Source organism: Aplysia californica, unplaced genomic scaffold (assembly GCF_000002075.1).
Source record: "Aplysia californica isolate F4 #8 unplaced genomic scaffold, AplCal3.0 scaffold00001, whole genome shotgun sequence".
In the NCBI taxonomy this organism is placed as follows: Eukaryota; Metazoa; Mollusca; class Gastropoda; order Aplysiida; family Aplysiidae; genus Aplysia; species Aplysia californica.
The window spans coordinates 3,398,759-3,412,816 of NW_004797271.1; the positions used below are offsets into that span (position 1 = coordinate 3,398,759).

At 38.6% G+C, this 14,058-nt stretch overlaps 1 protein-coding gene across 1 annotated transcript; it reads left to right on the top strand.

Moving 5' to 3' along the window:
- Positions 1–2,116: 2,116 nt before the first annotated feature.
- On the top strand, positions 2,117–11,972 carry LOC100533245 (non-alpha nicotinic acetylcholine receptor subunit; the record flags this gene model as incomplete). Its single annotated transcript, NM_001204557.1, is given in 4 exon segments — positions 2,117–2,162; positions 6,881–6,990; positions 8,667–9,750; positions 11,629–11,972. Coding segments are annotated over 4 exon segments (1,438 nt in total), but the record flags the coding sequence as incomplete, so codon positions are not given.
- Between the last annotated feature and the right edge of the window lie 2,086 nt (positions 11,973–14,058).

A 14,058-nucleotide genomic window follows, 5' to 3' on the forward strand; every position in this document is an offset into this window, starting at 1 on the left:
TCTATCTATCTATCTATCTATCTATCTATCTATCTATCTATCTATCTATCTATCTCTCTCTCTCTCTCTATGTCTCTCTTTCTCTTCCTCCCTCTTTCCTGTCCCCCATTTTCTTTCTCCGTCTGTCAGAACTTCTCTTTTCATGTACGTTTGATGTAATACTCATTTTTTTGTACATATACATGTACATGTGTTTTCCTGTCGATAAATCCTATGATGTTAGCTTTTGCCACGTCTTTTTTAAAATCCCAGCTTACTAATCTACTCCATTCAAGACCAATGCAGAGAACTGTGCAAATCACTGACATGTGGACCTATGCATCTATATACATTAAAACTGCATCTTCATAATATTATAATTCTCTTATGTAAATATTTATTTGTTTTTTGTTTGTTTGTTTCGTTCTCTTTTAATTTTCTTCCCTTGATGTACTATTGGGGTCTTTTGATGCAGTCGTTTTAGAATTTTAAGGGAAGACAGGAGGAGACTATAAACATATTATTCAATTTCTGGGGATTCGCATTCTGTCTGCCTCTGAGTGACAAGCTGCCTTCTATACCATTTCGACTCTGGGGCACATTGCTCTGGTCTTTAGGTTGGTCCTGTTGGACCGAATACTTGACAGATCACTGGCATACGGAAAATAAAAGTCTACACACTTAACGAGAGTGCTGGTTGTTGTTGCTGTTGTTGTTTTTCAGTCTCGGGATTTCAACTGGTTTCACTTGTCCCTTCCACACAGAAGCACACCATTTTAAAAGGCATTTTCGGTCTAAAAGGCCACAAGATAGTTCGTAAATCCGACAGTGGTCTGAAAGTCAATCCTATGGTCTGACACGTAAGACCAGGCCCATCCTGATAATGTCAACCGCAAGCTGGCTGTTTTTCAGCGCAAAGGATTTGTGACAGAGACAGGGTGGGTGGGAGGAATGGGGAGGGGGAATCACAACCAGATACTCCATGATCAATGGGTTAGGACGACTACCCATAGCCTATGGTACTGGTAGACTCTCGAGGGTTGTTTTTTTTTCACTACGAGAACGGCGACGTTTGAGGCTCTAGATCAGTGCTTGTCGGTCTTTTTTTAAGCCAATGCCCATTTTTGCCACCTTTAAGAGGCTAAAATTTCCCTTTTCATACCACCCGCCTACGTGTATTTCCAAGCGGGGCATTACATAAAACATGTCACTTCCAGGGTGATCCTCACCGCCCACTAAAATTACCCAAGTGGGCGATATCGCTCAGGCCGACAAGCACAGCTTCAGATCGTGAAAACATAAATAAATGCTTATTAATATATCGACCCAAGTCAATTACATCTTTGCGAACTCCCTTTGAAACGTTAAATAGTTTGGGGATTTTTGTGTGGGTCTTTTTGTTTTGTTTGTTTGCTAGTTTAGTTGGTTGAGGGGTTGCTGCTTGTGTTTTTTTAATCTATTGTTTATGACACATCTGGTTAGCTTAGTGCTATCTTGTATCAACTCTATTATTCTGGTTTTGACTTAAGTCACTCTGAAAACATTGAATTCCCTTAGCGAAAACGGAAGATAGTTAAAAATGAAATTGAAATTCCATGGGACACAAGAACCAACTGTAATACGTTTGGACCCGAAGGAAAGATGTTTAGACAGCTTGATCGCTGTGACGAAAAAAAAATCCTAAGATTTGGATGATACAGACATTTAATAATTATACTTTTCTTTGTCTAAATAATCTTTTTATTATATTCATGTTTCTGTTTGTTTCCAGCTTTATACTTGTTTACATCTTTTAATTAGAAGGTGCGGTGACGAAGCGGTTAGTGCGCTCGTCTCGGAAGCGGAAAATCCGGGTTTGAGCCTCGATTCGGACACGGATTGTTTCGCCCCATCCTACCCACCCAGCTGTGATGTGTAGGTGACTTCGAGTTAGGGAACTAAAGGCAGCGTGAAAAGGAACTGGCCACCCTACCACAACAAGCCGAAGGCCCAGGAAGTTGTCTCACTAACAAGTTAACTTTATTTTATTTTTATTTTTTTTAAATTAATTTTTTTTTTGGGGGGGGGGGGGATGTACATGTTGATTATTTGAATATAACCAACTGATATCATTCTTTTCTTTCTTTCTTCTTTTGCAGGATGAGGTCAATCAAGTGATGAAAACAAATGTTTGGTTGCAAATTGTGAGTGTCATTTACACATCGGCGTATCAATCTATCTATCTATCTATCTATCTATCTATCTATCTATCTATCTATCTATCTATCTGTCTGTCTGTCTGTCTGTCTGTCTGTCTGTCTGTCTGTCTGTCTGTCTATCCGGTGTCACTTTTACTCATATCTAAAATGCCTTCGTTTTGATTATTCTGAGCGAATGTGATACTATGGTTGTGTTTTTAGTCATTCTATCAAAGAACATGACTCTTAATCCACAAGGGGAATAGATCTTAATGATACACCAGTCCTCTTTCACGACATGGCCCGCCGTCTCCATGCTAGCACAGGGGAATACGATCAAAACAGCTTGCTTAATGAACGCTCTAAATTGTGGCACCATTAGAATGAACAAATTAAATACAAAATGTGGATAAATTCACAAATCTATGCTTGGTCGTTTTCTTGCCTCCAAACACTCGACCCAGACACTAAAATCATAATCAAGAAAAGCACATAATTTATTGGTACGAGTCAGTTTGAGCATTCCATTAAACAATTTCCCAGATCTTATACAAACAATCAGGGTTTCCAATCTCTGTGGGTGGCCACGTTTAGGTCGCCTTGACAACCTTCGCTATAGATGCTTTAAAGGTTTTGGAAAAATGACAGGTCGACATTACTGTTTACCCATTAAATTCTTCCACGGTGGTGTACAGTTTAAGAAAATTGAATGCCTTTTTAAAGAAATCGTTGGTAAATATGAAGTAGAATTGAGCATGACCAAATGCGTACGTTTCGCAGCAGATAGGAGGACTAATACACTGTTTAATAAATAGCACGGATATATAGGACCCTCGAAGTACGTGTAACCAGAGTTAAAAATGCAAGAAATAGGAGAAGCATAATGCCAGCTTTTATGATAGCTCAAAAAAAGAATCTAACAACTCGTTACTCGTCATTTGTTTTTTCGTTTTACATTTAAGCTGTTTTGTTTTTCGTCTTGCTTTGTTTTGTTTTGTTGGTTGGTTGTTGTTGTTGGGGGGTTGTTGTTGTTGTTGTTGTTTTTTTTTTTTGGGGGGGGGGGTTGTGTGTGTGTGTTTGTTTGTGTTTTGTTGTTTTTTTTTTTTTTTTTTTTTTGTGTGTTTATGTGTGCGTGTTTGTGTGTGTGTGTTTGTTTGTGTTTTGTTGTTTTATTCATTTTATTTTATTTTTATTTTTTTGGGGGAGGGAGGTATATTTTGATGCAAAGACCCACCCATAGGTTGTATGAAAAAGAATTGATGCATTTTATCAAATCAGTTTGTCAAAAAAGGAAAGATCTTTTCAACTTTGACATTTTCACGAATTGCCCTTCCCGGCCACCACCCACACTTCCCCACTGCTAAGTAAATAGATAACGTTGGGTGTAAAGGATAGTATTTACTCAGTATACATGAATGTATATATATAGAAACACAGAGGAGGAAAGCAAACTCGTCAAAAGTGTGAGCTCCCTGAATATATAAATCACTTATCCATTGAAACACTCCATCTGCCGCCCGTATCTCTCTCATCCCTCACCGTTTACCTGTTTATTCATCTATTATATATCTGTCTTTTAATCAGTCAGTCCAATCATCCACCTATTAATTTAAGCCATTCATCTGCCGGTAGTTCCATCTTTTATTCATACCTTCTTTCACCCGCCTGTCTTTCTTCTTGCTATCTGTCTATCTGTCTATCTATCTATCTATCTATCTATCTATCTATCTATCTATCTATCTATCTATCTATCTATCTATCTATCTATCTATCGTGTCATAGTATGAGTTCTCTTTACGTTTACTGTATTCTCATCCCGTTCACTTATTACACTCATACCATGCTACTCCCCCCCTCCCCCTCCCCCCTCCTCCCGGCAAGATTGGCTTAACACAAAATCAGCAGCTGGGTCATGTTTTCTTTGAGCTTTGCGCCTTGAGGCACAGTGACTCCTCTGCTGTACCGTTTGTTTATTCGTCTTTGCTTGACCAGGCAGGTACCTCTGAATGATCCGAGAAAGCTGTCAAGTGTTTGTTCTAGCGAGAGTTATCACAGTATCAGTCTAAACGAATAGTTTTGTGGGAAATTGTTCAGATTGGAACACACCAAAGGCAGCGTTAAATATTGATAAAATTGCTATACTTTGAACGGGCCGTTACGCATTAAACTTGTCGATGTATAAGCCGTTGAAATTAAATGAAGAGAGAAACACGTACACCAAATAGGGAGAAAAGTCAGTTCTCTAATATTGAAAAAAAAACCCAGAATGTTTTTACATCTTTCTTCCATTGACACTTCGCCCTGTTAGAATACCAATGATCATGACCCTCAAAAGGGATGCATATACTTGGCTAGAATTATAAAGTTCTGTTTTCCCTTTTTTTGCCGTTTTTAATTACTAAGACTATGAGGCTAGAAACCAATAGATGTTCTATCTGTTCTATCAAAATTGTAAGATTATTATGAGTCGTTATCAAGATATTTAAAGAATTGAATTCGCTTCGCATAAGCTTGAACTGTTGTGAAACTTAAAATCTTTGACGCCAAATTTCTCAAAATTAGATACTGAGCAGATAGACTGTGTAATTCTAGGGTAGCCTCTTATCTCAAGAACGCCTCCAACGGTTACGCTCTACATGGATGTCAATTTCCAACAGGGCCGAGCCCAGTCGTTCATTTTTGCCTTATTTCGAAGTTTGTATGGCATACTCTGTTTTGTTTGTCTCTTTGTCATATCCTTTTGCGTGGTATACGTACAGCTCATGATTAGTGTTTTGAATATTACGTTTCCAGTCAAATGGAAAACAATAGGCCTATCAAAGTCCTCGATGTGAACACTGTTCCTTCCAAGAACTGATCGGGGGATCAATAGGGAAATATTATTGTCTTGTCACACTGGGGAAAAGTCGGACGTCACTTTCATCCCTTGCTTTTTATGTATAAAAAAATTCTCACATTAAGCGTAAGGCACAGAGAATTGTATGTGTGTGTCGAGGGTGCGGGAAAAAGACAAGGCAAAAAAAAAAGGGGGGGGGGGGGTTCACAGTGATTGATAGGTCGTTGTCATTAACTTCTCTGTCTTCAACAAATAGCAAACAAGCCGTTCAATCCACACCTGCTCTCTTTTAAGCATCCTGGTCTTTTTTATACATTGGTTGCTACAGTTTAAGAGATACTAATCGATCCGTTTTAAAATATATGTAAACACTATAATGTTATAACAACTCACACATATATAAGTATACATGAAGGCATCAAGCTGAGAAGGGGAGCAGTAACAGAAACAAAATAATGGACAGTTGCCTTTTTATGAGATCATAACATACACAAGGACGAAACTAAAAAACTTGACTTTTTCCAATATCATAGTCTTTATACATAAAAATGTGTTTGCGTGTTTGTTTAATGAATGTTATTGTATATTTGTATGTTAGTATGTATATATAGATATTATATATATAAATATATATATATATATATATATATATATATATGTAATAAATGTGTGTATAATATATATATATATATATATATATATATAATACGTATTTGTATATATATAGAGAGAGAGATAGATAGATAGATCAATATTGATAGATCAGTAGATAGATCGATAGATAGATAAATAGATAGATAGATAGATAGATAGATAGATAGATAGATAGATAGATAGATAGATAGATAGATAGATAGATAGATAGATAGATAGATAGATAGATAGATAGATAGATGCGTGCGTGTAACTCTCTTCTTTTTTATTTCTAGAAAGAGAAAGGTGGCTCTTCTGAAAGGGCATCAAACTCTAGATACTGAAACCGTCAACTCAGTACATATGTATCACTGTTGCGCTTACAAGACCATCACTCGATGGATGGGCGTTTCTTTTTCGCCCTACTATCTCTGTGACGTGAAAAGAATTATTGACTTTTGTTTTTGTCTAAATTATCACATTCAGGTGGCAGTCTGGAAGCAAAAAGAGATAAAACTGTAGCCCATATTATTACTCTCTTGCTTGTGCCCTCGGCAGAATCCGAAATAGGAAATCTTCTCATAAAACGGGTGATTTCATCCAATAAGGGCCAACACTCTTTTTAAAGGGGCGAAAGGCGGGCATTTCCTCTATGAAACGTGAGTTGTGGAGGCAGCAGCGTTGGGAGGAATGAGTGGGAATTTTAAGGTTCGCCTTTCCACAAAATGGACCGCGCGGGGGAAAAGGGATATGGGAGGAGGGGGAGGGTTTTAAGGTGTCAGATGAGTGTTGTTCTGTTTGGTTACAGTAAAATGGCTCTAATGCGAAAGTGGGGCTACAGTTTTTTAAATGGCTTTAGATTCATTGTTTTGTTCTTGAATAATTTTTTTTTAAAAGAAGAAGGTGTGTGCAGACAAAGAAATTGTGACGTTTTGGTCGATATTTTCGAGGTTCTCATGGTTCAATGACGGTTAAAATGCAGGTGCTCCCACCTACACATTTACTAACTATCAAAGTGAATATTCACTCAAAGTTAAAGTTCAGATCCTCATACTGATTTGACTCTTATGAATGAGGGGTTTTTTTTAGTTCTGTGTGTGCGTAAAGCTGAAATGCCGTAGTACAAACAAAACTGACAGTCCAACACGACAGTTTTTTTCTTGAGAATGACATCTGGCGCTGCCCACACTTTCTTATCTTGTCATTTTAAAGACCTCCGTGTCCCACTTTCGTTTTCTTTTTCTTTATTTCACAGTACTGGAAAGATTATCAGCTTGGATGGGATCCTTCTAAGTATGGAAATATTGATTCAATTCGTATCCGCCCGGAAAAGGTGTGGGTTCCGGACTTTGTATTATTCAACAAGTAAGTGTTTAGGTAGCAGACTGTTTCAATAATCGTCTCCTCCCTCTGTCTTTTCCTTGCTGTGACCAAAACATATGTAGGAACAACGTTTCATTTATTGCATTATTGTTGTAATCCTCCTCATCATCATCCTCCTCATCATCATCATCATCATCATCATCATCATCATCATCATCATCATCATCATCATCATCATCATCATCATTATCATTATCATCACCATCATTATCATCATCATCATCATCATCATCATCATCATCATCATCATCATCATCATCATCATCATCATCATCATCATCATCATCATCATCATCATCATCAGTATTGTTATTATGTCTTTGTACTTTAGTAGTAGTAGTAGTAGTAGTAGTAGTAGTAGTAGTAGTAGTAGTAGTAGTAGTGCTAGTGGCAGTGGTAGTAGTAGTAGTAGTAGTAGTAGTAGTAGTAGTAGTAGTAGTAGTAGTAGTAGTAGTAGTAGTAGTAGTAGTAGTAGTAGTAGTAGTAGTAGTAGTAGTAGTTGTTGTTGTTGTAGTAGTAGAAGTAGTATTGTTTTTCATTATTATTATTATTATTATCATTATTTTATAATCATTATTATTGTCATTATTATTATTATTTGATATTGTTAGTAGTAGTAGTAGTTGTAGTAGTAGTAGTAGTAGTAGTAGTAGTAGTAGTAGTAGTAGTAGTAGTAGTAGTAGTAGTAGTAGTAGTAGCAGTATATTGTTGTTATTTCTGTTATCATAATACCATTATCATCATCCACATCATCATCATCATCATCATCATCATCATCATCATCATCATCATCATCATCATCATCATCATCATCAGCATGGCCTTTTTCACCCTGGATCAGGATATAGGTCCAGAACAAACACTTTCCACTTTTCCCTATCCTGGGCAAGACACTTGATGTTACTTTATGTCTTACCACTTTTCAGTACATCAATTTCCGTGACTCTTCTCTAGGTTCCACGTGGTCTTCCCCGTGATCTTTTGCCCTGTGGATTCCAGTCTAACACTTTCCTTGTTATGCAGCTGCTTGACTTCCCGAGAGTGTGTCCAATCCATCGCCAACGCCTTCTTCCCACCTCATCTCTGACTGAGCTCTGTCTCGTTCTTCTTAATACTTTCTCGTTGGTGATCCTATCTGTCCATCTGATCCTCTATAGCTTCCTGAGACACTTGTTCAAGAAAACCAGGATCGTCTTTATTGTCATTATCAGTATAACCATTATGGTTATCATTATTGTAACACATGGTGATATAACATTGCTATTATTATTATTATTATTATTATCATTATTATTATTATTATTATTATTATTATTATTATTATTATTATTATTATTATTATTATTATTATTATTATTGTTATTATTATTATCGTTATTGTTATCATTATTAATCATCATTGTTCTTCTACTTATTGTTGTTTTGCAGACGTGTTGTTATAGTTGTTATTGTTATTATTGTTACTGTTATCATTGTTATTATTTTCATCATTATTGTGTTATTATTTCTATTATAAAGATTAATATCATATATTACCATAGACATTACAACGATTGCTATTGTTGCTGCTATAGTCGTCTTTATCACCACACTGGCTTCATGCTATAAATGCTATCTATTATGATTCTCCCATGTGACCATGTCTCACGTTCTTCCAGTGCTGACGGCAACTATGAAGTGACGTACAAGTCCAACTGCGTGCTGTACAGCAGCTCAGACATCAACTGGATCCCTCCGGCCATCTACCAGAGCTCATGCTCCATCGACGTGGAATACTTCCCATTTGATCAACAGATCTGTGAGATGAAGTTTGGTTCCTGGACGCATAAAGGGGACGCCCTCAAATACAGCTTCTACCTCAACATGGATAAGTTAGATCTCGTGGACTATTTGAAAAGTGGCAGTTGGGACATTATTGACTGCCCAGGGAAAATTGTGACAATCAAAGACGAAGTCACCGGTGAGGAGAAAGATCAGATAATATTTAAGTTTGTGCTGAGGAGGAAAACATTGTTCTACACGGTGAACCTTATCATTCCCTGCGTGCTCATTTCTTTTGTAAGCATCTGTGTGTTTGCGCTGCCCGCGGACGCCGGTGAGAAGATCACACTCTGTATTTCCGTCCTCCTAGCCTTGGTCGTGTTCTTGTTGCTGGTTTCCAAAATCCTGCCGCCGTCGCTCACCATCCCGCTCATCGCCAAGTACTTACTCTTCACATTCATCATGAACCTCATCGCCATTTTATCAACAGTGGTGATCATCAACCGGAATTATCGGACTCCGCGAACTCACCAGATGCCTAACTGGGTTCGTGTGATCTTCTTGCGGGAACTCCCGAAATATCTCTTTATGAAGCGTCCAGACCACGATGATAGATGGGAGGGGAAGCCAAACACCCCGCCGCCATCTTTCCCGTCCACTCCCGAGACGAGAAGAGTTAACATCAGTAGAAACAACGATCTCCTGGAGCTCACGGAAGTCCACCACCCACACTGTAAGCTCAACACCGGCGGCGGGTCCTCATCTCATAACCACAAAGAGACGAGGGCAGGTTACAGCGGAGAGTCCACAATGCACGGCTATGGTAGTCAGCCCACAGGGTACCCCAATCGACCGCCTCCTCCGCTGCCCCAGGACAGCACGGACTCGACTCAGGTACAGATGACGCCAGAGCTATTCCAGACGATAGAGGCTGTCAAGTTTATCTACAACCACCTCAAAAACGAGGAGGAGTACGAAAATGTGAGTATTGTCTTGTTTTTGGTGTCGCTGACAACTCAGCTTAAACCGACGTCTGTGGTGTAGCGATTAGACGTTTTGCCGTAGGATGCAGAAGATTCGAGTTTGATTCTGGAGTGAGGATAATTTTTAAAGAGTGTCTAGACGAATGTTATATCCCTTTTAGTCTAAGTTGGCCCTAACAGGCAAAGTCAAAGCCTGCCTCCTAAGAGACCTACATTGTGTTGATCAGGGTATAAAAAGACCTGTATTAAAACAGCTATTCGCAATGCGGTTCATCTTTAAGTCGCGCCCTTTGGGTCCCAACTTTAAAACCGAGCATTTGTCATGAATTTAGTCTCTTACGGGTTTTCTAAAGATTTTGTCTTGAAATTCGCATAATGCAGCAAGAAGGTTCCTTTTTAACTTAAGCTGGCTTTTTTTTAAACGAACTGTCCAGCAAATTTTGATTAGAAAAGACGTCACTGGTGACATCGTCTGGGAGAATATGTCTGGGAAAGATGTATCATAATATTTCCAGTCGCACTTAGATTACACCGTCAAACTTCTGTGTAAGTCAAGTCCATAACCGACTACACTATTATAGTGGCTGGCACTCTAACTCCTAGTGCTAAAACACACCAATAAAAATGAAACGAACAGACAAGACCATAGACGCGCTTCAGCCAAAGACACCAAGATTGTAAAATTGTCTAGACTTCCAGTACTGAGAAAAAGAACCAGAAAAATCCACCTACGAACAGAGACCTCTATAAAAGATATTTTTGCCTTTCGTAGACTTATCTGTTTAGACAGTTTTGGCACCCCCTCCCTTTCTATCGTTTGAAGCAGACTTTTATTATGATGTACATTTCAACTGAATAAAACAGGGGGCTCTCGTGGCCTAGAGGCAAAGGCGTTGGCCTCTCATTCAAAGGTCCCCGCGTTCGAATCCGGGTGGCGACCGACTTTTCTTCTCTAAAATTGTCTCCTTTCCCCTCATTTCCTTATCTCTAGCAATGTTCTGTCGTCTGCTTTTGTATCCTCTATCTGCCCCCACCCCCTTACCTTCTTTACCCCCTCCTTAGGGATCCTGGCTCTTTCTGCAGCCTTTCTACTGCTACTCCTTGGCTCCTTCTTACTGCTGTCTTTCCGCTACACCCCTGATCGTCTGGTAGGAAAGATCTACACCTAGCCTTCTCGGACAAGGGCGAAAAATCTCGGAGGGCTCGTGTGCAAGTTGCGCACGTTAAAGATCCCTTGGTGGTTTAAAATCGGCCGCCACCCGGGCAAAATTCAAAATTTCCTTCCAACTGAAAATACTAGGTGTGTCCCCCGCGCCCATATGACCTTATGCAGTTGCGAGCGCCGTAAAACACTTACCAAAAAAAAACCCTGAATAAAACGTCACACGCCTGCAACAATGAAAGTGTGCACATCAAAAGTAATCCTTGTGCAGGATCCCCAACACTTGGAAAAAGAGGCTCGGATAACATGACATTTTCAAAATGTCAACAACCGTTGGCTTTAAGTTATGATTCCTTTCTTCCTCAATTATCACGCTTGTTCAGTTGGGATACGAGGTCTTCTGTTTAAAGTTATCTTTTTTTTTCTTTAAAAAAAATTATTTTGGTTGTTTCTTTGTTGTTGTTGATGGTGTTGTTTAGTATTTTCCCCCTTATTTATTGTGTGTGTGTTGGGGGGTGTGATGGTAAGGGGGTGGGTGATGGTAAGGGGGGGGGATTCGGAATAGAGGCTCTTTGTCAAAGAAAAAAAGTTATCATTTGGACAGGGAAATAGTTCTTTTTCTTTAAGCGGTGCAGGCTTAACCCCCCCCCCCCCCCTTCCAATCCTTTCATGGTGTTTTACATTATTATTTAATGTTCCTGTTTGTTCTCACAGATTCTAGAAGACTGGAAATACGTAGCGCGAGTCTTGGATCGTCTGCTCCTCATCATCTTCCTTCTAGTCACTCTCTCTGGCACGGCAGGAATCCTCCTCAACGCCCCTCACATTCTAGAATACGTGGACCAAGACAAAATCATCGATGAACTGCTGGCCTACATTGAGGAAGCAAAGACGAGGGCTGTGGCAGCCTAACTAATACATTTTAAAAATCCGGTCGTGAATTCTATGGACATACAACAGACACACGATTTCAGGACTTGTACTCATACAGCAGATCATGCTCAGAAGACAATAATTTGTTGCTTCCACGTGAAGATTAAACGAAATCTTACATCAGTATTCTTTTTCTTACAAAAAAAAATCAAAACGTGTTTAATTTTTTTCAAAATTTTCCTTACAAATGTTTCTATTGTAACTGAAATGTCACTTATTAGTGCTTTTGTGAAGATTAAAGTGGTGCATTGGATTAAATCCGTGGCTACGGTAAGGATTAGTAGCGAAAGAAGAAGGGTGGCGACATTCCCCCTTACAACCAGAACGCGTTTACCTTGTCTGGGCATTTATGGTGAAATCCTATAGAGCATTATCCTACATATTGTGATCCTTTGCCCTGTGCTTAGCTTGTGACGCTCAAAGAGGAGAAAAGAAATCTTCTTCTTCCTTACACAAAAAAATGGTTAGCCTCTTCAAACCGTGGGGAGATACTGGTCTTCTGACTAAAAGACGTGGGTTCTAACCCCTTCACGAAACGAATAGTCTTGTAAAACGTTTCACAGCAGTTATACCAGAGGTAGTCTTTAATTCGGAAGTCACGTTATGAACCTTAGGTACGATAACAATGGTTGTGAAGTTGAGAATCAAAATAAAAAAGCAGATTTCCTTTAGATGAGCAACCTCTCTTGTGTGTCCTTGAGCAAGAAGCGCTTACCCTTTGGGAGTTACTCAGCACGGCATTCTCAGAAGAAGAAAAAAGTGTTGGAATTATCTGTGTATTGTTTTCCTATGTAACAAAATGTACATTATGTTTTTTATCAGAGTAAGCACTGTGACAATGATTGTATATCGAAACTGACTACGACTGTAATTTTGTTATTGTCACAAAATTCGTTGAAGTTAGCATACTTTCAAGGATGCATTCATGATAACATTGATGTTGTTGTTGTTACTGTTTTCGACAAGTGGGTCTGTTAGCAACATTTCTTTAGCTTTATCACTTGAATCCACCTTTCAGTAATCTTGAGGTGATTTAAAACTCCAGAAGAGGTTGATGCTTTCTTCAGGTGAGGTTGGATGTAAATGCGCGGATGGTTGAGTGTGCATATGATACGACTTGTCTAGATCGAAAGTTTGGCCATGTCATTTGTAAACCTCGAAACTTGCAAGGAGCTATTTATACACGCATGCTGAACCTTCTCCTTCGAAGAAAATTGCACTCTAGAGTGCAGTCAAAAATTCGTGTCTCAACTTTGTGTCAAATATTTCCTCAACTATTGAGCATAAAGTCTCCAGCTTTTGCACAATGACTTGTATCAATTTCTCTTAACAGGTTTATAATTTATGTAAACGCCAGTTAGCCTATTTCTAAAAAATTCTCCATTAAATACTAATTATTTAAAATATCTGTGAATGGTTTCTACAGATTCTGAAAGGTATATAGCTGAGACAATATCGCATTTAAAAGCAAGTGCATCACGTTTTTCTCATCGTGGTATTATGCTTATTGAACGCACGTTTTGTGAACCTTTAAAGCAAAAGTAAACGCTTACTATAAAATTGAGTTCTTGTAACAAGTCTTGCCACTAAAAGGTGTAAATGGTGAGCTGTATCTTTGGTCATGTGCTTATGCAAATTATGTGGGAGAAGCGGGAAGTGCTTTGAACAATCCCATTTTCCGCCTAACAGAGATTTACAGAATTTTGTATACATTACGAGGAAAAGTTTTTAATCTAGCCTAAATTGTTGTGGGGAAATATGATTAAGTTAAAGCAAATTGATACACACTTCTGTGCAAAGTATAGGTGATATTGATTCACCCATTAAAGAGATATTTGAGGAAAAGTTGCGCCACGAATTTTTGACTGCACAATAGGCGTAGTACGCTCCTGTCAACAAATACTGGCATTGACTTATCAATGACTCATTTCTAAGGCTGTGCTTAGACCTTACTGTGTTAAAACTTACGTTTTAACTTACTGTGTTGGAACGCAAATCTGTTCCTTTTTAGCTTCAGTTGAATATTTATAGATGCGTATTTAATTTTCCTTAAAAAACGTGAGACCATTATGAATACTGTGTAAAAGGTTTTGAAGATATCAACTTTGTTCTGCTCTACACCTCAGTAATGGAGGAATATCCATTTTATGAGGAATACGGCCAATTGAAGTATTCATAGAGAATGCTGTTGGCCATCTATTCTGGGGAGCA